Source organism: Nesoenas mayeri (assembly GCF_963082525.1).
Source record: "Nesoenas mayeri genome assembly, chromosome: 24".
Classification (NCBI taxonomy): Eukaryota; Metazoa; Chordata; class Aves; order Columbiformes; family Columbidae; genus Nesoenas; species Nesoenas mayeri.
This window is the reverse complement of record NC_137546.1, coordinates 1,327,461-1,351,904: the sequence shown is the minus strand read 5'-3', so window position 1 is coordinate 1,351,904 and position 24,444 is coordinate 1,327,461. Positions and strand designations below refer to the sequence as shown.

Sequence of the window (24,444 nt, the reverse complement as noted above, 5' to 3'; positions counted from 1 at the left end):
TGTTAATGGTACATGAGGACTTTTTGTCTGTAGGTGATATATCTATCCTGTCTCTAAGGTTTTAAGTCCTGTTTTTTAAGGGAATACGGAACCTCACGGGTATGCTGGAGAGAAGGGAGGGGAAGAGAAGTCTGAGGATCTGTACAGAACCTCTAAGAGGTGGGACTGAGTGAAGGAAGAATATATTTTACGTTAAAACAGAAGACATTTAGAGGTTGGCTGAGTCACAATATCTTCAATTTCAGATCAGAAAAAAAGAATAAAGAATGTGAATTCAACATGACTCAAGACAGGAAAATATTCAGTGAGCCACATCCTCATACAATATGAAGTATTGCAGCTCATCTGCTTCCACTGAAATGATGCCAGTATGTACCAGCATGAACATCTGTGCCCATTAAGTCTTCCTCACATGAATGTGTTATTTGGTATATAATGAGTCACGATGATTGAACTTTCTACAAAGGAAATGACCTCTCAAAAAACCCCTAAAGCAAAGAGGTGAGAGAGTCTGACAAAATAACTACCAACCAGTTCAACTTTCTGAAAAGGAAATGGATAGATCTTGTCTCAGTGTTAAAACCGTTTCATCTGTCCTATGAGCTGTGGCTTCCTGGATTAATCTGGGGATTAAACACTTAATGTATGTGTACCAGAAATGGCACTTTGTGGCTAGTGGCTATAAAATTGTGGTTAGGAGGAGAAGTTGCCCAGATGACCAAAGCAGACAGATAACTCACCTGTTGCAAGGCAGTGCCTGTCAAATGTAGAAGTACTTGCCCGGAGTATGCAATGGAGCAGCTCCAGAAATGATGTTTGGTGCGGTTTTGGCTTTTTCAGTGGACATAGTTGATTTGAATCTGTCCGAAGTTCATAGTTTTGGCGTTTCTAGATGTGCTTTGTAATAAACGTATTCTTTGCCAAATGAATTTTGCTCACTGATATGCGAAAAATTATTTCAGGGCCACAGGATACCCATTGAGATATGGCTTGTTTAAATGTGGAAACAAGTGATTTTAATGATACTGAATTTCCACAGGATTAACATTGTCTGGTGCTACTGTCCCATACATGAAGTTGCTGTACATCTGGCTCTATGTATGGGTGTTACATCATTGACTGACAAGCTCCCTCTCAACAGGGGAGATTTTGACAAGGTAGAGAATAGAGAAGGTGAAGCTTGGTGAAAAGATAGTCATAGAGAGGAAATGGCTTCCCAAAGAGGCTGAATGAGGGACCAAAACCAAGAAGAGACGTACAACTTCAAACTGGCAGATGCTGTAACAAGGACATCTCTTAGTCATTTTTTGCTACGAATGTCTCAACTTCCCCTCTATTTCTACTTCCTGTAAATAATTAGGGATGCCTCACTGCCCTCTCTCTTTTAAAATAATGTCAAACTGGATCTGTGCTTTCACAACAAAACATGTTAGGGCAGCGTTTCAGAGCTCAACTTGTAATTACAAACTGAAGGAGACTCCCATGGAGTCAGTTACCAGCACAAGGTAGGATCCCAGTTTTCTCTTCTTCCTTATTTCTCTGAGGAAGGTATCTGTCAGAAAGTTTTGGCAAGGTGAGTCGTCTTTAGCCAGTGGGCAGGACATGTGAGGAAAGGGAAGAAGGGTGCCAGGCAATGAGGAAGAGATGCAGTATGGAGACAGTTGATGGCCTGTAAGAGGAGAAAAGAACTTTAAAGGGCAGGACACAGAACTGACTGGACAAGCCAACATCACAGCAGCTAGTTCTCAAAGCTATCCTTTGGGAATATAGCTGATATGTTCCCTTATTATATAAAATGATCGAGGTAAGCATATGTGCATATATCATATGTGTATATATCAAGTGTGTGTGTATATATATGTAGGAATTAAACCCAGCACGAGCAGTTTGGCTTCTGGAGAAGCTGCTGCTGGCAAAAGCATAGTTTTCTATGATGTCAGAAAATACTGGGGTGAAGGAAAGACGAGTCGGTGCCTTCTGTTGTATGAAGAGCTATCTGGGTGTAAGCAACTGCGAGCTTAGTCCATTGTATGTCATCTACTTGTGTTCCTATATGTCATCTAGCTATGTTCCTGTAGTGAATATTGTATAATGAAATTTAAAGCAATTTCCATTGTTTATAAAAAATGATCTTCTCTAGGTTTGCAACATGCAAGAGGCCCTGGGAAGATGCGCTGAATACTTGTAACTATTGTGCTCCTGGGAATGACCATCGCATCATTCTATCACGACTGAGCTCAGCAGTAGTTCTTTCTCTGCATGGATACTATAAATTCTGTTCTTCGATGCATGGAATATGTGTCCGCAGGATTAAACCAGAACAGTCTCCTGAATGTGGAATTCCAGAGAAGGCACTTGCCGTGACTTCTGGAGTAAGCCAGCAACATCCTGAAATTCTTGATTTTTCTCAGTTCTGTTACTCGGCTGAATCTTTCTACAGATATCTCTGAAACACTTTGTTTGACTTGGAGCAAGCACAGTTGCTGGGCTGCTCTGAAAGCCTGAAATGGCTCTGACATCTCCAAAATCTCTAGCAGGGGATTTGGCACAAAGAGAACTCATGCTCCACGATGGAAACAGCTTCCGTTTCCTCTCTGCAAACTTCATCACAGTAGGTAAGTGAAAGGTTACTGTCCTTTAATATGGTAGCTTGGTATTGAAAAGACTTTTGTTTGGTCCCAACTTACTTTTATTTATTGAGATTTCGTATGGTGCCTCTGGTGTTCCTTACATTTGTTTGAGGGAATTGTGCTTGTATATTCCTCAGTCCTTTTTTTCTGTGTAGTTGGTATGATGACTAGAGTGTGGGTGAAGTTTATTTAAAATAAAAAACAAGGAGGAAAACAACAACAAACCAAAACCCCAAAGCAACAACAAAGAACACACACGCCAAAAAAACCCACAACACCGAAACGGGCAAACAGTGTCACTACTCTGACCTGTGTTTGAACTGTTCCAGTCGTTGGTGGCCTCTGTGAGACTGTAAAAACCTCATATAGGCAGTGAATTTTCATGTAACTGGTGACATTGATACTTGAATTAAATGACTGGAGTGTTTTTGCACTGGGGAAACTGACTTCTACTCCAAGTTAAGGAAAAATACAAATAGTACCCTCACCTAATGTGCCTTTTGTGGCTATAGATAATAATGGTATAGCAAAAAAATGGAGACATGGCAAAACTCACAGGTTGGAAGGACATCATAAGAGTGCTCTTATTTACCAGACCTTCAAACAGCATGAGTTTACGTCTGTAACAAACTGGCTCTGAATCACTGTCTGAGTTGTGGCGTAACCGGGGTATGTACATTTCCCATAAAATCCCTTCTGATCTTCAACTGACTGTTTCATGGCAGGGAATGTTTCACTTGTTGCTTTGCTAAGTACGTGAAGTTTAAGATGTCTTCAAAGATGAGTAAGCGTATTTGGAGGTACATGCCTATCTGCTTTTGAAACCACGGGTGATGTGCATATCATCCATGATCTGCTGAAGAATCATAACATTGGTGCCCTTACAGAAATAAATAGATGCAACCTAACTGCTTTCTCAAAGCAAAACATTTGAGGGCAATATATTTTAAAAATGTACATCAGTATCATAGGATGAGTCTGTCAAAACTGATTGCAACTTTTTTCCTTGATTCTTTCAAGTGCTTCTGGAAAATCTGTCTTGAAGCTGAGAAGAGCAGGATTTATAGTGCCTCGGGTTGTGGCTCTGTGCCATGATGTTGTCTGAATTGAACTGAGAGATACCGAGCTCAAAGAATAACCATTGTTAGCTGGTTTTCTTTTTTTTTGAGCGTTGACAGCTTGCACAGAGGAAAATCAGCTCTTCTCTTAGGAAGCTCTGGAGATGACAGATAGGATTCTGCATATCAGGTGTTGACTGGAGATGGGGTAGGAGGAATTGTGTAACTGATGTCTGCAGCAGATGAACGTGTGCTACAGGAGAGATCTGAAAGAGGAGGAGCTGGTTGATTTAGCCCAAGATTTTAATCAGAACTTCATGTATTCAACACAGGACTCTGAGGAAGTTTGCCCCAACACTGTTATGGTGTGCCAATAGAAAAGGATAAATATTTACAGAAATTGCTTCCTACCTCTCACCTGCAGGCTGCCCCAACAATGATTAGTTTTTTCAGCTCTTTCTCATCAATTGGTTTGCAAGAGGTTTGAAAAAGAATAGTGCAGAAGTTTAGAGGTGAAATATTAATAGGTGTGTTACATCATTTGTGTGTTTCCTGACACTACAGAAGTAAGATAATATGTTCCAATTATTGCTATATCATATAAACTGGCTTTCAGGAAACTTTTTATCTGTAGGATGCATGTTAATTTGTTGCCTTCTGAACAAGAATTGTCTATTATATACTTCTATCCATAAAGCTCAATCAGTGGGCGTAGGTAGGACGAAGTGCAAAGAAATGGCAGAAATAGCTGGAGGGAGAGAAAGTCTTGGTTGTGCCTGGGCAGCACTTGCAGCATTCCAGTGAGAGTGGGTCTGAACCTGAACAAAGGCTGGTCTGCCGCTCAGGAATCCCTTTGCACACTTGTGCAGAACACCCACTTGAGTTTGTTCTTAAATTCCCTCCTTAACTCTTTGTGTGAGTCAGTTGAAATGCTGTGGAGTGCAGTAACAGCTCTTATCTTATTTTGCCTTTTTATTGTAATAAACGCTAAGTGACGTACACAGAAGTGATCGTAATACTGCTGAGTTTCTTGAGTAACCTGTGCTGTCAAATGTAACACTTCAGCTTTCTCATTTGGGTGAATATATCTGCAAGAATCTTTAAGGATGGATGGAGCTAGAGAGTTAAATCATTAGTTGGAATAAATCCATGCAGTTAAATAAATCCTCAATTGATTGTTTGGTCCCATTGTTTCGTCAGTTGAGACGGTTTTCAAGAGCTGTTGCTTTTTCTAGAATAAGAACTCCGCTTTTCTGTGTAGGCTGTGCATGGATGAGGAACAAGATTGCTATGTAAAAAGGAAATCTGAGTGGAATGCAATTAACTTTTACATAATTTTGCTGTATAATGTGATTCGACCTTATTACAGCAGCATTGGGAAAGTCCAAAATCAAGGAGGTATATGGCAAATTTGGTAATCCTCTATTTTTCAGATATGTTCTGGCATGTATGGGCTCACTTTTTCCTTGTAATCTGATGAAAGAGTGTTGTGCACAGACATGCAAAATCCTGTTTGCTTAGATACCTGGTCCATCAGATTAGGCTGGAGAAGTACTTGAGATGGCCTTGAGCACGGGGGTCTGACGCTGCCGGTCTGCATAAGCAGAGCCCTGTGCGGCACGGGACACTGGATGGGCTTTGAACGTGCCTTCCAACCCAAACCATTTTGTGATATTTTATCTGAAGAACAGTCATACAACTGCTATTATATGGATTGGCATCATCTGTCTGAAAGTGACCTGAATTAGCGCTAGATTGCTGTGAAACTGCCCATCAGTTGAAGATAAAATGTGAACTGATATTGTGGTTCTGCTAGTTCTGCATGTATTGCTGAATGACTGGAGAATGGTTGCTGGTTTGGGTTTGGTTTTTGTCGATGCAGTCTGAATCAAATCTGAAAAGACGCACTGTATTAACAGTATTAATAATTAACACTATCGACTTCATTTGCGGAAGGGGCGTGAACATTGAGGCATTCAGAAGTGCTCTTTCTCTTGTATATCTGTTGCTGCCTGTCAAGATTTTAGTAGTATATAGTGGGAAATGGGACACTTCAAGCAGAATAAATAGTGCTGTTTGCACACACATTCCAGAGGGTAGGATAAGAATGTGCTAATACAATAGTCTGTCTGTATTGCTGTTGCCATCTGCTGGACAAATGCACGAATGCAAAGCTGGCGTCATGAGCACAAACAGAACTAAAAAGGAGAGGAGACTTTGGAACAAGAAGTTATATTTTTATATATAACCATGGTTATTAGACAGTTCTTGTGAACAGTACAGTGAACAAAAATATGATGGGTCAATATGGCTCTTGTACCACGTATGACCAGTACTAGTCAGGCTTCCTATGAAAGAGAGAAATCACAGCAGACTGCACTGCATATGTGCTCATCTTTACATAGCCCTCAAACGTTCCCTTCATCCTTGTCGAATGCAGGTTTGGAAAGTTTTATGCTGCCTCAGAACCAGCCAAGTCTTGGGAAATGGGAGAGGTGCCTGGGGACTGGAGGAAAGCAGATGTCACTTCAGCCTTCAGAAAGGGCAAGAAGGAGGACCCGGGTAACTATAGACCAGTCAGCCTCACCTCCATCCCTGGGAAACTGATAGAACAACTTCTCCTTGGTGCCATCTCAAGGCATATCAGGGATAAGAGGGTCATTAAGGGCAGTCAACATGTCTTCACCAAGGGGAAGTCGTGCTTGACCAACCTCATTGACTTCTATGAGGACATAACAAGGTGGATGGATGATGGCAGAGCGGTGGACGTGATCTCCCTTGACTTGAGTGAGGCATTGACACAGCCTCCCACAGCATCCTCACAGCTGAACTGAGGGAGTGAGTCTGGATGAGCAGGGAGTGAGGTGACTGCGAACTGGCTGAAGGGAAGAAGGCAGAGAGTCGTGGTCAATAGGGCAGAGTCCAGTTGAGGCCTGGATCCAGTGCAGTGCTGGGGCCGGGATTGTTCAATATATTCATCAATGATTTGGACAAGGGAATAGAGTGACTGTCAGCAAGTTTGCTGATGACACCAAGCTAGGAGGAGTGGCTGACATGTCAGAAGGCTGTGCTGCCATCCAAGCTTAAACTTCAAGAAATGGAGCTTAATGAAAGTTCAAAATAGCCGTTTTGTTAGAAGCACTAACATCCAGATCCATGATTGCAGAACAGGTTTCATTTCTACAAGGTAGTAGCAGAAATAAGGAATAGGTGGACAACAAAGTACTGTTTGAAGGTGGTGGGGGGAAAAGGTTGGTTTGTGCCTAATCCAAGATGCTGCCCTTCAGAGGAAAATGGTTAGTTAGGAAAATCTAGTTCTTCTGACTCGTTTTTCTCATGCAGCTGTAGGTGAAAATTTGCATTGGAGAGGTTTTACTGTGGGCAAGGATTAAAAAGCTAAATTCTTTCTTTAGAGATGCAAATATTTACCCAGCATATAGTACTCCCAGGAGAACACTAAACTTGGGAAAACCTTTGCAGTCCTGGTTGGTCATACTGAACTGGCTATGGGGTGATGTTACCAAAATGGTGTTTCTTCATTAGAACAGCTGATTGAGAAAAGTGGAGCAAAATCGTCCTGTCTTACATGACTGTAAATTCACAGCAAAGGAACAAACGTGATTCTGTTCTGCTACCTTGCAAACTTAAGTGTTTAGGGATGAAGGTGAATTTGTTTTCTTTACAAATGATTGTTCTGTTATTTTTGGATGATCAGAGTTAGAGGTTTAAAATACTCTGCCTGAAGAAGCAGCAAGCATTAGTTGGTGGAGAATAAATCTCTGTTAGAGATCCCTAGAAGTTTTAGAAGCCGTGAGTGACTGGGGATAACAGTAAACTGAACAAGTTCATGGGATTTGTGAGCCTTATTCACTCTGGCATAATTGAAAAGGGACACCTCATATGGTTGTAAGAAATCAGGGCTGTGATGGTGTCTGTCTGTAGGTTCTTGTTAAGCAGTGGAAGAGAAAAGCCAAGGAAATGTTAGAAAAAGGAGCATGAGCATTAAACATCTGTCACGAAGAATTCCCTGTTGCCTTAGAGGAACGGATGTTTCAGTGTCAGCTGACACTAGAGGTACCAAGGAGGAGGTGTCAGCCAATTAAGAGTTAATTGTTCCAGCAAAAAGTAGTTTAGATAAAATCCTACATCTTTTCTCTCCCCCGCTTCTTTGGGTGTTGTGTACAGTAAAGGAGCTTGTACCATCAGGAACTGACAGTGATTCCTCAGTGACTGAGCTGATAAACAGGATGAAATTTAAACTGCCTGCTCACGCGAACAGCAAGAGGCACTTGCAGAAGAGGGAGCGAGACGAAGGGAAAATGCTGACTGTTTTTACATCCTAATATAGGCAACTGATAAATAAATATTCTTATTCCTACAAGACAATGGCTTTAGGAAGCCCACCACAGAAGCACAGTAGGTGGATTTATTCTTTTTACTGTATACAGTAGAATTTTAACTACAGGATAAATGGTGCTGGTGCTTGTGGGCATAATTGTGTTTCAGTAGTACTTTGATAACATCACATTAAGCTTCATTTTTTCCCACTTGTCCAGAGCTATTTATTTAGCTACTTAACCCTGCTCGTTTAGGGGATAATATTGTTTTAGACCTTATCAGCACACAGTCATTCCAAAAGCTCTTTTATCTCTAACCAATCAGATTTTATTAATTATGACCATAGTATCTAGATGAATAAAAAGACTGTTAAGTAAATGAAAATCCATTCCACTTACTGTAAATATGTACTGGTTCAGGGAAATGGTAATGCTAAAGATAGAGCAATTTATAATTCTTTGAGAAATTTGTTTACTTCAGAGCAGTTTCACGAGCTATAGACATTACATTTAAGTGCACCTTGCAAACTTTGCTGATGGAGGAAATGAAGGTGGGCTTTTGAATAAGTGCGCTAAACTTTACGCATCATTTCTTAATTTCATTAATAATTTCCATCTGGAATAGAATCCCTTGTGCTAACTGCCCCGCAGTGCTGGTGTACCTGCTTTCTCTCCGGGATTATGCGGTAGTTTTGCTCTTGTGGGTTATGCTGATCAGTTTTGATTGTGCAGTCACTCTTATCTCTGTGGTACATAGTTCATGTAAGCCATTAACGTGTTTAGATCTTGAATTTATTCTCAAGTGTTGTGTGGTGTTGGTGGTTCTGTATATGCATGTTTTCTGACAACACATATTTGTATAGAGGGGATGGTGTTACCTGTACCGTTATTCTGTTTGAGGATGAAGCTATCACATCTGCAATCATGGTTGTAACACCTCAGGTACCTGTGTGATGAGCCATTTTGAGTAGATAATTAGACAAGTAAATGACTGACAAGTAAATTACAGTGAACACATGGAATGCATCTAACTGTTAAAAGCACCTGCAGACATTCAGATGCTGCACAAATCAGGTCCTCAAATGTTAAATGAGATTAGAGTTTAATCTAAACTCTATTGAGCGACCACTTAACTGTCTTGCAGGCTGTAATGCTACCTTGTTTTTTCTGTGCCTGCAGAAACAGCGGCCTTAGGGATATTCTTCCAGTGGAACAGTTCTGTTCTTGCACTTTTCTTCTCTCTGTGGGCTTTATATAACCTTCTCTTCTAGCATGCATTTGCCACAGTAATATTGACATGCTTATGGTTAGTCCTCTGGTGGGAGGGTTTTTTAGTAGTAGCTTCTTGCAGGTATGTAGGATAAGGGTAAAGTCTGTATTCTCTGCACTGTGTATCATGGCTGTGATGTTCCGTAAATCTAGTTTTGGTATCAGAGTGACTTTGCCGGAGTCTGGGCTGTGTTCTTTACTGTCTGGTTTGGAACCTGATTTTCCGTCCTACTGTGAATTCAGGTGACTTGACCAGCTGTACTGTGTGCAGTTTGCTCTTTACTTCTCAGTACAAGTTGACTGACTTCAAATTACATCCCGGATATGCAGATTTCCTACTTTTCCTCAAGCTTTATTCTGATCAATAATAAAAGTTAAGGTGTGAGGGAGCTGTGAAGGTGCCACGCTATATTTTGTTGCCAAACGTGCAGCATAACGAGACAATTTAGAGACAAGAGATGGTGCGGTGGCAGATTGTTCCATTCATTTTTATGATGGAGAAATCAATGTTTTACCTGTGTTCAGCACCTGGACAAGTGGTGCTCATGCTCTCAGTGGATCAGATACTTTGGCAGGCGCCTGGAGGACACTGGCCTGCACTGGCACAACTTTTTGCATTGACAGGATGAAACAGAAAGAAGTGCTGCCAAGCTCAGCCAGTTCATGTGGATGAAGGAAAAATTGGTTGTGTATACACTGTTGGGAGGGAATTCAGCGTGCCAGCTAATGATCAGGTATCCTTAGTAATGCATCAGATTGTCTAAAACAAGTGCTTCCAGATAATACTGGATACTTTGACTCCTTGGGTACAAAGTGTAATCAGATAAGGCATCCAAGGATGAAACTAATTCCCCTTTCCTTCTCTTCATTACACTAGGACACTTCCTTCATCCTTTGATCTGTTAAGCAAATTTTGGTTCCCTTCAAATTCATTCAAACTTTGGTCTAACAAGCTTTAATTGGATGTTCCGGGAATGTACCTTGGTTGTCTTACATGGAGATACAGCCTAATGCAGTATGTTAATTCCCTTCTGCCCCTTTCCAAAGGTATTGTTTTGAAATACAGTTTTGCAGATGTAATTTAATGCAGATTCTTTTTGCCAGGAGCAGCAGTAAGGTCTCCACATAACTGAAACTATAAATTATTTGCACATGTGTTTAGAAATTTGCCATATAATGAACTACTGAAAATAACATTTGTGATCTTAATAGGCGTGGCTGTGGTTTGATAAGTTGGATACTGTCAGGGTTTGTCACTTGCCTTTATTCTGCATTTCTGTAATTCTAAGTTTAGAAACTCCCTTGAGCAGCCTTCCTTCACCTTTTGTTTTAATTGCAGGCTGTGTATTTTCAGCTTGCATCAGTCCTCTTGAACCAGAACACTCTGTTTGTGGAATTAACTGCCAATATATTTCTGGTGAAAGTTATCAATTGTGACCTCCTGTCCCAGGTCAGACTGGTACAAGATAGTGAAGACCTTTGATACCCATGTGCTTCTAGCAAGTTTCTTCATTTGGGGTTTTATTCTTTGCATGCGTTTCTGGGCGAGCTTTCATGCCGTGCCCCTGCTGTTTAGCCATTCATGTTCATAAGGGTTGAGTTCTAACCCTTTTAAAAAAATAAAACCCAACTGGGGTCAGACCTGATAGTAAAGCTTTGATGCTTGCTGCTGGAGCACTATGATTCAAAGTTTAGTCCCCCACAGTTCTCTCCCCTCAGAAGAGTCTCTTCATTTTTTCATACATTATTTAGCTGGTGATTTGAGTAACAGATGCGTATGTGGGGGCATTCATAATTTATTACCAAGAATGAAGAAGCCATGGCCTGTGGACAGTGAGGAGAGACTAAACTCACTGGGGTGTCGGGGACGAGTTTCACTTACAGAAAGAGGAGACATTTTCAAGGCCATTGCTCACCTTTAAGCTCAGCTTTTAGCAACAAAGGCTGGACTGTGTATTTTGTGGTTCTAGTCTCTGACTGACAGCTGGGAGCAGGGGTGAGGAAAGGGGAGGTGAAGTAGCTTTCGGATATGAAAGAGAGCTTAGGGCTTTAGCTGTGTAACACAGTTTAAATTCCACAACTCTCTGCATCTTGCAGAGAAACCTAATTTTTTTAAATCTCCACAGGCTTCTCAGAGACAGAAGATGCTAATTTTAGAAATGTGGCAGCTCATCTTCTTCCCCACCCCCATCTATTTGATGCCAGAATGCTTAACAATCCAGTAAACAAGCTGTAGAGAAAAGGGGGAGAATCTCCCTGGCTGAGGATGTTGGCCTCTGGTCAGTGGCGTTTTTGGTGAGGGGCTTGTCCCCCTGCGTCTTGAGTTTGAGACCAATTTAAAAATAGCGGAGTAACAGTTGAACTGTCAGTAAAAGAAGTATTTAAAGGTGTAGGAACCAGGCTAGCAGTCTCTCTTCACTGACCTCATTAATTCTGTGCCTGTACTCAGGATAGTCTAAATTAAAGCATTGCATAAGAAGAGCGCTAGGAAGTAAACAAGCCGGAAATTTTCAAGCAGGACTTCTGGTATCTCTTTTGGAGTGTTCGTCACTGAAAATCCGACACTGGAAATTGCACCCTTCTCCCCATACCACCCGCTTAGGGCGTTTAATATATGTGTTACAAAAGGTAAAGTACTCTGGAATAACTTCTGCTTTGAAATGCCTTTCTACTGTGCAGAAAGGTGCGTTACTTCATCTTAATAAGTATCCAGAGTCCAACTTAGTGCAATTAATGAACGATGATTTCCACACTCCATACCGATTTCCTTGTGTAGCCGCATCCTTATCATCTGTATTAAAGTTGCAACTATCTCAATATGAGGCCTTATTGTGCAAATTGTTTTGTTCTCATTTTGGTAGCAGGTAGAGTCATCCAAGTGTGTTAGTTAGAATTTGACTAAAGGTTTTCTGTTAGACCTACACAAGATGCGTGTGTGTTTTCTATTTAGAGAATTTACTATTTTTTAAGTGGGAAATGGGAGGCACTGAAGTGTTCATTACATTCAGAACACGTGGATAATAAATCTGTTTAAATTTAACATGCAACATAATTTCAAACACCCTCGAGTGTTTGGAAAGTTTAACAAAGCATGAATGCTTCATCTCCTTAGTGCTTATCCAGAGCAATGCGTTTATCTTTTTGGGTTTATTTGGAACAATGGAGCAGAGTGCACCGCAGCTGCTTTTTATATATGCAAACATCTGTTGTCTTCTGTTACTAATTAGTAATTGAGACCACCTCTCTATGCATTTCTCAGCCCTTCACGGCTCAACTGTCTGAAAACCGTATCTCCATTTGGAAATCCAGGCCATAGTTGTGACTGAGTAAATCACAAGTTTTGATGTTGGGGATGGAATTGGCTCAGGATGGGTGTCACTTCCAAGGGCTGCTTATTACTCATGTTTTGTCATATATGTCATATGTTCTCTCCTTTTCTGAAAAATGAGAAGATTAACTTGTTTCTTTGTTCCACTCCTGCCTTTGGAACACAACAAAGATGCAATTTATCATGAAGTGTGTCATTACCTCTTTATAAGGACAATTCATGTAGTTTGGGCAGCCATGATTCTCTTCTGGTCGTGGTTGTTTTGCACCTTTTCCACAGCTCTAATAGCGCTGACATGGAATCTTGGAGGAAACAGAGCTCTGAGACAATAGATGTAGGTAAAAATATGTCCAAAGCAGTAACGTGGCCAAGCCCAGGGAAGGGAGCTGTGAGCGTGCTCCCTTCCACTGCCGGCAGAAGGAAAATGGAATAAAGGGATTTGCTAACCCACAGAATATTGGTTCCGTGAACTGGATTCCTACCTAAACTCCAGTATTGTGGATGCTTACAGTATAGTGTCAATTATTAGCATGATGCTCAGCTAAAGGATATTTTTTGCAAACCTTTACTCATAGGGTTATTACGTGGCCAGCTCCTCACATTTATCATATTGCTCCCTTCCTGTCTCAGCAGCTGATCTCTCGCTGCCGTCCTTCCCGTGCTTTGTGTTCCATATTCCTGCCCGCTTGCCACTGACAGCCCAGCAGTGGGGTCCTGCTGAATGCTCACTGCGACCGTATCGTTAGAGAAGCTGGTCAATAGTCCAGGATTTTACTAGTGACCTGATGCTAAATGTAAAAGCTGCTTGTGACCTTGTGAAATGGGATTGAGGAGATCCATACACATAGTGAGGGTAAGTGAGCCTGGAATGATGTTGGTTTGTTCATCTACCTCAACACTGAAAGGTAATGGACAGCACACAGTACCACAGCATCTTATTATACCAAAAGTGACAAAACATATTAATGCAAAGCATCTTGTTATTTGCAGCACATCAATGCCAGAAAAATGTCAGTACATTTTATCCTCTATTTTAGCTGAAAATGGAAAAGGTATTACCTCGCAAGCTGTGACAGTTTTGATAGGAAACTTCAAGTAAATTGTTATTTTGGTTGAACAGACTGTTGGTGTTTGTTTTTACTGGTTTTTATCCCACAAAGATAATTCTATTGCGAGAAATCTGTCTTGTGCAGTGTGCTTGGGCTTATTTACATTTTTTCTGCAGAAAGCACATGCAAAGGTATCAAGGGGACCTGGGGAGTATTTCAAATTACAAAAAAAGAGGAAACCATATTTCTGCTCTTAATTGTGCAACCGCATGGCATCGTCAGGTGCAAAACTGGAGACTTATCGTTTTACTGGATGTTGTTGAATTTACTGTCCGCTGAACAATAAACGAATGGAAGGATCCTAGAGTTTGCTGATCTGATTGTGCAAGTCTTGGGAGCTGTCTGTAAACGTTTGGCAATAAAACCTTAATTTGAAACTTCCCAACTCTTCCTGTGTTAAAAGAATGGTGATTTTGTTCTCTGTCTAGCCACCTGCTCTTCTCTCCTGTGCTAAAGTACACTGGTAACTATGGGAACAAAAACTTAAGAACAGACACCCACGTGTGTTGAAGTTGATTTGTAGAAGGTCTTGAAGCGATGCCATGAACTGTGCAATATGGAGCTATCTGCTGTGGAGTTTGATGGCTTCAATGAGAGCAAAGTACTCTACTTAGATAAGTAACTTGGAATGCTCCTGGTGCTGTGGCTGTTCCATTCTCCGCTTTGTCATAACTCCAGTCTGATCCTGTTGTGCTCATTTCCCTGTTGCCTTATTTTGGCCCCAGAAGTGGTAACGCTCCTCCCCTGCGTCAGGCAGTAACATCTGTTGTTACTGAAACCCACCTTCCCTCGTGTGCACAGGATGATGCTATGTCCTTCATAAATGTGTTTTACCTGGTAGGTTAATTTATTTAAATGCGATATGCAAATCTAAATTGGATGGAAAACACTGAAGGAATACTGGATCCAGTGAGGATTTGCTGTGTGCATTCTGAATATATACAGCTGCTGCGTATATTTTACCCTGAAAATACTCTAGTTTGTAACTTGCTTTTGGTGAAGACTGGAGTCTTTTAATAGCAATTCATTTACTGGCACATGAAAACTATATTGCTTTCTGTGTAGAGAATTGTCCTTGATTGTGCTTGAGTAAGTGGCGTATCAGTAGTCAAGCAGACTCTATATGAAATGATAATATCTTTCAAAAGCTTGAAGGATAATGACTGCCAGATCTCAACATATTATGCAGCTTATAATTTCTTTATATGTAAGAAATCATCCTGAGGAATGCAGGATTTTGTGCCTTCTGCTGTTGCCACTGCCACGTCCGTTATGTCAGCCTGAGATTGCACGGTGCAGTAGAGCAGCCGCAGTGTTTGCCCTGAAAAGTAAATGCCGTGGATGCAATAGGAATAACCCAAATGTAATGTGGTGTAAATACATGATGTCCCAGGAGGCTCCTGGAATAAGTGCTCCTCAAGTGCTCCTGCACTGGGTTGCTCAGGAGATGATATCTCAGGGGACATCGCTAATGTTGAAAGCGAGTAAGCAAATAGGATAATGCTTTGCTGAAAATAGAATTGAGCCAAATTCTGAAATCACTCCTTAGACGGTAAGAACAATGGGATTCGTGCCTAAATGAAAATTGTAGGGGTTTTGTGTCAGGTATTGCAAAGATCTTAATCTCACAGGGATACTGGCTGATGCTTAAAATGCAAAGAAGATAAAGAATGAAAGCATGAGGAAAATCCATCTGTAACAACTGGGAACTATGAATGAGACTCAACATTTCTAGTCTGGAAAGACTGAATGGGGTGGGAGAAAGGTAATTGTAAGCGTTACACAGCACCTCACGTACACGCTTAAGTAGGTCAGGATTGCAGTGAGGTGTTACAAGGAGAACAGCACGTGGGGCTGACTCTGCTGGCTGCGCTGGGGATGGGGAGCGGCAGCGCCGCTGAATCCATGCGGGAGAATGCCTGAGGGTTCTAGAGCAGAAGCGCTGGGGACTGTGAGCAGGACACTGTGAACCTTCTTCCCCTGCCCCCATGCAGCTGGTTGCCTTTTCTAACTGAGAGAATTTTTTTTTCCGTTCATTTATTAATCCTGCTTATTTAGATTTTAGGTTTCTCAAAGGCACAAATTGTCTTATCCTTTGTATTTCAGTGGTATGTAGGACAGACAGGAACTATTCCTGCTTGGAAATTTTAGGTAGCACCATCATATAAAGATACTGGAATTCTCCTGCAGAATTTAGGCAGAACTCAGGAATCTGCATCTGCCTTCTTGTGTGTTGTGTTTTGGGACACAGCAAACAACAATGTGCATTGTGTGCTGGCTATTTTCCATTAATTCTGCATTTATATTTCCTTGCAAGTTAAAAAGGAGGGAAATATATGGTCTTTGTCAAGAAAAGAAATCAGACAGAAGTCCAAAGAGAACAGCTATTTTTATCAGTAACTGTAGACTTTCTCAAGTTAAGCAAGTATGGGAGGACACTTTGACAATATGCAGGATGCTCTGCGCACACAGAGGAGGCATTAAAATCAAAAATACTTTGCCTTCCTTCTGAAATGCAGTGGCCCCCCATTGATGCTTGATGCCTACTGAATGAAATACATCCCAGAGGAATTGAAAGTGAGTTTATTTCCTAGCATCCACAAGTTTTTCCCCCAGTTCTTTTTTGAAGGAGTGAAGCAAAATACATCCATAGATCTTATCTGAGAGTGGGGAAACAAAGAGTTAATAAGCGATTGTCCCAGGTGGCTGAACACTTGAGTTGCAGTGAAAGGCTGGTAACATTCATTGAGCTCTGTGCGGGTTTCTACCTGTCAGCAGCGCCTGATCTACTACTACACAGGGAATCAAAGATGAGCTGGCTCAGAGCAGGAGCAGCGAGCATCCTTAGGAGCCTTCTGGTGCTACATTAAAGACCAACGTGCAGTGTTATTTTTCTTATTATTCGAAAGAGTCTCTTGAAATATCAGTGATGTACATTTGGTCTTTGCTGCTTCCTCTGGTGTTTTGTTCACTTGATTCTCTCACTGGAATATGGATGATGCAAGCACCATCAAATGCCTCAGCCCAGATAAAGGTAAGGGGAAAATTTATTTTAACCACCTTTTGGAGGGTAATTAGTTTCACTGTAAAGAGAAGTATAGTTTACCGAGCTTGCTTGAACGCTTGTTTTCTGTTATTCAAACTTAAATGCTGAAAATGCAGCATAAAACATATAAAATATAGCAGTTTAAGGCAGCCTTTGCTGTACCATACCTTTGCCTCCTCTTACCACCAAACCTTAAATAATAGGTGCATGTCTCATAGCTTCTTCTTCCTGCATGGGGAGTGCAAAGAGTGCACCAGGTATGTTCATGTCCTTTTCCTGCTAATTTAAGGAGCCAGCTGTCACCATAAGGAAAGGTTTTCTATTTTTAACCGTAGATGATCTGCTACCCACATTAGAAGAGAGAAAAGACTCCCATACTGTTGTGAGTCAGCTGTATTGTTTTAATTTGTTTAAATATGTGGTTTGCTCTAGTTCGATACAGTTCCTTTTGCCCCTCAAACAAGAAGGGTGCACAGAATCATTCGGGGTGGAACGCGTCCCCGTGCAGCTCCAGCCGGACTGACTCAGCCCTCTCTCAGCTGCCTCAGGCTGGTACAGTTTTGGGGCAGTTTTCTGCAATCTGAACTTGGAGGTCACACCTCCTGTACTTATGGCTTAAGACATTGTATTAATTCATGACCAATTCTCAAAAACCCAGTTTTAATTTTTTCTAAAAGCTTTATATTCTTGTCAATTTATTTGGTAAAAGCCCAGAGAGAGAAACCCTTACCTGTGATATATTTTAATTGAATCAAATGCATAGTTGCTTGTCTCTAGCATGTTGTATTTTATGCCTTTCAGGCATGTGATTTGACAATAGTTATGCAACAAGTAAAGAAGTATGACTCGTGTATTCAGGAAGGCTGCTCAGTGTGCACCGGCTGCTGCTTGAGCACTTTCATGCCTTTGGGAAGGCAGAGCAGGAACCCTGTATTCTCAACAAGCAGAGTACTTAATGTTCGTGAATATCTTGCCATCACATTCATAAAGTTCACTTTTCTTTTGTAACATTGGCTGAAAAAATAATATCTAGATTAAAACCTTGCCGAAGTGGAAAAATGCTTGGATCTAACTTGGTGTTTAGGTGTTGAAACCAAACCTGGTGTCCATTAACTCTCATTTCGGCTCCTCTGTGTCTTTATTATTAGTGTACTAAAAGTAAGCTAAAGCAATGGTGTTCATTCAGCAAACGAGAAGCTGCTGCAGACAGGTGTGGCTGTACCTGTGGAGCCAGTAATACTGCAGCAAATACTGCTCCAGTAACTGAAGAAGGATGTGAATGTGAAAATGATAGCAAATTGCCTTGGAAGAGTCTCACTATAGAGAGATTTTAAAAAATATGTCCGTAGAACATCAGGTAGAAAATTCTTCTATTATAAATAGAAATGGCCATTGCTTTTTCTGTAAGTTTTGGTAAGAATATTCTTTATTAACAATAATAATATCAAATCCAAGAATACTTCTAGTCTGGGACAGATTTAATGATTGGGAGAACTATGCAAATAAGGTTGGTAAATGAGTCTCAGTCTGCATCAGGAGACTAGGAGAACATCAACTAGTGTTTTCTATTGAGATTTGTTAAGAATGAAGCAGAAATGGGGAGATGTATTTAGGCTTTGTCAATATTTATTTAAAGAGCAAAAAACTTGAAGCGTATTTTAAAACTTGGCCTAAGGGTCTATTTACCTGTGCCATATTGCTGGCATAGAATCCAGAGATCTGGAAGCATGCAGGGTTTCAGTTAAGAAGATGCTAGAGAGAATGGTGACAAACTATGAGCAAATTTCTTTCTTGTTCCAAGGAAAGGAGATGTTTTTCTTAAATCTTCATAAGCTGTAAACCCCAAGTTTTGGATTTGATTGATTGAAATGGTACAGTTTGATTGAAACATTTTCATTTAACATACTTGTATTGATTGCATTTTCTAACAGAAGTGTCTCAGGACTGAAAACCAAAATGTTTTTGCTTTGAAAATGGAAAAGGGACCTCCTCCATCGTCCTGCCTGCCTCTGGGGCCTCAGCGCTGCGGGGCTCCTCAGGACAGCCCCCGGCAGAGTGGACAAAGAAGGCATTTAGTAACTCTGCCTTCTCTGTATCTTCTGTCACCAGGGCACCCACGTCATTCATCAGTGGGCCTACATTGCCTCTGCTCTTAGTTTTATCTGCCACATATTGGAAAAAGCTCTTCCTGTTGTCCTTGACCCCTCTCGCCAGTTTTAATTCTAAGGAGGCCTTAGCTTTCCTAGTTGCCTCCCTACACCCTCTGACAACAGCCTTATATTCTCCCCAGGTAGCCAGCCCCTCCTTCCATGATCTATAAACTCTCCTCTTCCCCTTGAGCACACCCAGCAATTCCCTGTTTAGCCACGTAGGTCTCCTGGCTCCCTTCCTTGACGTCCTATGTGTCAGGATGCTCTGATCTTGTGCCCGGTAGAAACAGTCCCTTGAACACTGACCAACTATCTTGGGCCCCTTTACCTTCAAGCAGCCTTGCCCATGGGATTCCTCATCTAGTTTTTTTCGCTGAAATCTGATGTGCCCTTGTGGATTCATTTGTACTTTAAACAGTCAGGGTCCTCGAGGAAGGTACAGTGGAGCAGGCATTTTGTCACCCAGAGTCTTTCTGACTTCCTACAGCAAGGTTCAGCTTCTAACTTCTGAAAACAGGTATGAGAGAGAGAGAGGCTCTCGCTTGAGGATCTCCCTGGAGAATCATCCCCGGAGCTGTTGTTGAGGCTCATCTGCGTTTGCAGTCAGTGCTGAGCCCGAGGGACGCTCAGCCCGTCCACATTTCTGCCAGACGGTGTCATTCCAACCCAGCTGCTGGAGGCACCTTGAAAACAAATGTGGTGACGGGGAGGAACCGCTTTGCTTTCATTGATTTATCAGGAGGTTTAGGTTAGTTATAGTCAGGTCGGAGAATAAAAATTTGAGCAGAACTCGGTTGAAGCAGCTCATATATCCGGCTGCCTTTGCGGGAGTGCAGTGGAGTGAGAGGAGCAATGAGCATCAAGCATCTATTATGCAAAAGGCAGATCAGTTGGGGGGAGAAGCTTATTTTTGTCATCAGAAAACACTTCAGGCTTGATTTCTTATTGACTTGCACCTTGTGCAGTCAATTGTACTTGTAAACAGTAATTGAAAAATGTTTTTCCGAAGCCCGGTTCTCACCTTGCGTCAGTGGAAGTACTTACCAAATCCACTTTTCTCAAGCAGAAACGATGACATAAAGTGCCTCCCTGCTTCTAAATAGGGATCTGAAATTTACTGCAATGCACATTCTGCTTTCCTTATGCAATTCTACCTGCTTGTTGGCAAAAAATTAGGGTACAGAGGAATGAAAGTGAGTCTAAGGCTATTAAACCATGCTTGCTTCTTCCTCGTGCTTGTTAGTGAACGTATAGTGATTTGATGGAGAAAATTGGGCTGTGTGCATCCTCTTTTCTTGTCAGAAATTTTTGTTCTAATCCAAAGAGCAAACTTTGGCTGTTTTCCTGATGTGTTTGGACACGGTGGGAAGAGCAGTGGTTCTGAACAGATTATCTGGTCTGTAGTTTTAATGCATTTCTTCCTGTGGTGGCGTCGTCTTTGATGTGAGTAAATTGGGTATTATTTATAATACAGAGTAAAAGATAAGAAGTCCAGTAGAAATAAGATGCAGTGAAATGCTGCTCATTCGGAATCATCAGCCTTTTATACTAGAATGGATTCTTGGTTTTGTTAAGGTGACTGAAACTCTCCGGTCTGTCATTCAGCATCACATTAGTGGAACTGGGGAGGAAGCCTGCACAAAATAACGCCTCTGAAAAGAGCTTCTGTAGTCCTTAGCATGAACTAACGTTCTCAGCTGTATTCCTCAGCTGAATTATCAAGCAAATATCTTTTTAGGTTTTGTATAAATAATTTAATTGGAAAATTCTGCACGGGTTTTCATGAATGTAGGATAACATTTTCCTTTTAACATTTATCTAGATGTGAGAGGATCAAGTGCACAGGGGAAATGAACACTGCACAACAAATTAAAGGAATTTTTTCTTTATGCTCTTGTAATTAACCAAAATTGTCATATTTTTTAAATGTATGTGACACGAAGGGAATGTCTAGAAGAGTTCTGAATCTTTTACAGGCAGAATATATTAAAATTCACCCCGAATATGAAAGCAAAGTTTGAGTTAAAATCAGTTCGTGGTGATGCATGACAGGAGCAGATGTCTTCTCTGAGTGTCTTTCAGTCTGCCTTGTGTTCTTGTACCAGTTCTGCCTTGGATTTGTGAGTTCTTAGCGGTGTTTTCATGGGAGGAGTTCCATAATACTGATGGATTCCTTCCCTCCCAACCTGCCTTAATCTCCCTTTCAGTGTTTATGACCCATGTCACTGAACAGATGGTAAAGTGCTGAAAGATCTTTACATGTAAAGAGTTTAAGATCTTACCTCAATTAAGTGTATGGTGACATTTTCTTTACACTTCAGAAGCTGGAAACAAGGTGACCTTAGGGCAACATTTGTAGTCTTAAAATCTTTATTTTATGCTGATTTTCTCCAGTCACCAAAACTTCATGATTACAGCTTTGCAAGAAAAGAAGTTCAAGTAGCTTTTAAATCCTTTTTACTAAAAACATCTTGGAAATTGAATTTCCTTTCCAAAACCAGCATCAGAATTCTTAGTAGAATTTGTTAGCAGACTATTGTTATTATATTTTAGTCGTTGAAGGTTAAACCCATAGAAATATCTCAGAGGTGGTGCATGTTTTAAGTGGAAAAAGGTTAATAATATTTCTACAGCTGCATTGATGGAACAGTGTGAATAGTGATGCCTGTATTGAAGTTAATACGTGTATCACTAATTGCTGCCCATGTGTTTCTGCATATTTTGGAATGGGCTTCTTGTGATGAGGTTAGTTTGTTAATCTGGTAAACTGGGTCTGTAGTGCATTCGCACAAGGATAACTGGACTGTATAGCTGGAGGTTACCAGTCTAATCCGTGTGGATTTACAGGTCAGATACAGTGTCAGGTCTGTAATGTTTAATGTCTCTGCGGATCAACATATTGAACTTTGAAAATCAGTTTGTTAAGCATACCTGAAGTATTTTCTGTGATATCTTCAACTGGGAACCAGCTGTATCTGTGTGCTGTTCCCTGATAAGCTTCTTGCTACACTGTGGGTCTCATTTACCCCTCGAGCTGCTGCTTTGGTTTGTCTTTGCTTGAATCCTGATGTGCAAAGGACAAAAGAGAGATCTGAGTCTGGCCCATGTACTGAAATTTCCACCATTAAAATTACTAGTTCTGTCTCTTCTACTTTAAAGGCTATTTGTCTCAGGAGAATCTCCACTTTGTTCGCTTTTTTCATCTTTCAAACTGTATGTATGTTGTGCTCCCATATCTTGTGCAAGATGCTCTTTTTCTCTGTGGTGGTGTCTGGCTTTTCTGCTCTTCTTGAAGCAAATGTCTTCTTTTGGAAGACTTTTGACATTCTAGCATTGTTCCTCAAGTGTTCTGAGTTTCCCTTTTAGCTAAGGCACAGCCCAGCCTGCAGACTCCAACACTGTTGGTTTGCAGATCTTTTTGTGGCATGAAAAGCCTTGCTGCACTCAGAGAACAATATGTTTTTAAAGTGCTATGGAAAGAAGTCTTTAATCTGCATGTTGTGTCAGGTGAGCAAGATTTTTCTGAGGATGTCAAGTGAGGCAAGAATAGAAACCCCAATAGGCTTATATCCTAAGTACTGAGCTCAGGATGCTTAAGAGCTGGGAGGGGGATTGTGTCACATTTAACCCTTTGTTGTTTCCTGTTGCTTTCCCACACTGTTATCCAGTATTCAGCATAAGCAGTAAACAGAGGGGCTGTTTGAAAGATTTTATCTTTCTCTGTTTATGTGATCACGGCTTAGGAGACGTGAAGGATGGATCGCTGGTGCCAGCTAGAAGGATTTAAGTTAACCTTCTATGGGTGGTCTTTGGATTAAAAATCTAACATTAACTTGAATGTTGAAACAGGTCTAGAACATTCAATGCCGACTGCTGAGATTTCGTTAGATGTACAACCTGGAGAACTGCACGGAATCCTTCTGATCAGTGCTGCAAGAGGAAAAATGGAGCTAAACAGTCACAACGCTTTTGGCTTGTTGCAGAAGTTTACCTTAACTGCATCTTCTTGTAACTGAGAGCTGTAACGTTTAGTCATATCTCTTCCCCGTGAGGTACAATGTTATTCTCCCCATGTAAGATCTTATTTCTGTAGCATGGAAATTACCCACAAAGCTGTTTACTGATTTATTTAAGAAATTCAGAGAAGCACGGGGCAGAGCGAGTAATTTCACTCATATTTCTCGAGTCTCATTCTGGACCATTTTATATCTTCCTCTGAAAAAAGGATTAGGATCTTTAGACCAGTATTTCATGGGTTCTTGCGTGCTGCGTAGCAGTTTTCTGTTGTACAGATATATGCTTCTTAGCATTTTACAGAAGAATTTCCTGCTCCTCTGATGTCAATTACTTTGCAGTCATCTGTAGATCACTCTTGAGAGATGCCTTAGGAGAATGGGAGGCTGTTGCTGGAGTGTTTGAATAGGGAGCAGCCTGTGACAGGAGTGTCATTAGTGCCTTTAGTGCCACTGTTGACCCTCAGTGCAGACCCACGTTGTTTTTAATTTGGAATTAATCTGTGGTTAAACTCTGGGAGAGGGGTTGTGTGATGGAATGGAAGGACTCTGGCCATAAGTGGTGAAATAAGCAACTTCTAATTGAGAGTGAATCATCTGTGGAGTTAACTACTCTAAAGCTTTTTCAAACTGTGAAAGGAGGAGTAGGAAGCACTTAATGAATGTGTTTTTAAGCGTGCAATTTGTGTTTAGCCCATCAAGCTAGAAGCGTATTAGGCTCCTTGTGCAGATCACAGATGGCAGGAGCAATTGTACATTGTACTTAAAACTTAATGTACATTAAGCGGTTGTGATAACATAAATGACAGATTTCTGTGTTTGGAGTGTAATGGATGCATTTCAAATAGAACGAGGTGGTGACTTGGTGCTCTTTAGAAATGAATCCTCACCGTTGATCTCTGTGGGTTTCCAGCGCCTCCCTGTCCTGTTCCTGTGCAGGGTGTTGGGAGCCGTGGCGCGGCCGGTGCCCTAAGCAGGTGTCTTCAGGGCTGTTGTCATTGCAGAGAGGTTCCTCGGTGTGTTGTGAGGGGGAAGAGGCTGCTGGCAGAGGCAAAGGAGGACGCACTGTTGTACTGGGTTTTGAACCTTCTTTTTTTTTTCCTTCAGCCGTAACGTGTCACCCAAATCCCTTGACTGGATAGGGCAGAACCGCGGCTTTAGGATTAGTGCGCATGATGGATTTGGGATTTCAAGCAAACATGTGTTGCTGTGTTTGCATTGTATCTAGCTTTTACTGCCTGGAGAGAAATGTTCTTTCTTTTAGCAGGCATATACGTTAAAATACTGAGGAGAACCTTCTGAGAAAAGATGGAGACTGGTACAATGATGTTTTGAAGAGCTGTACAAGAAGAAAATGTGATTGTTTTTTATTTCTTTGGACCTGGGAAGAAACTGAAGAGCGTTGAGCACCTGGAACGGTTCACAGAGGAAGGCAAGGGTGGCTCAGGAGGGCAGAGAGGGAATGGATTGTACTGCTGACTTTGCACTGATTTGCTGCAATGGA

The 24,444-nt window shown here is 41.3% G+C and overlaps 1 protein-coding gene across 1 annotated transcript in view; it reads left to right on the top strand.

The window, feature by feature from the left end:
- Window positions 1-2,506: 2,506 nt before the first annotated feature.
- PLCH2 (phospholipase C eta 2) overlaps window positions 2,507-24,444 on the top strand; it is a gene marked incomplete at its 5' end in the record, with an annotated part of 46,929 nt that continues 24,991 nt past the window's right edge. The window contains one exon of the mRNA XM_080358798.1: window positions 2,507-2,615. Within this exon, the coding sequence (XP_080214924.1) occupies window positions 2,507-2,615 (109 nt within the window). The remainder of the gene's footprint in view (window positions 2,616-24,444) is intronic.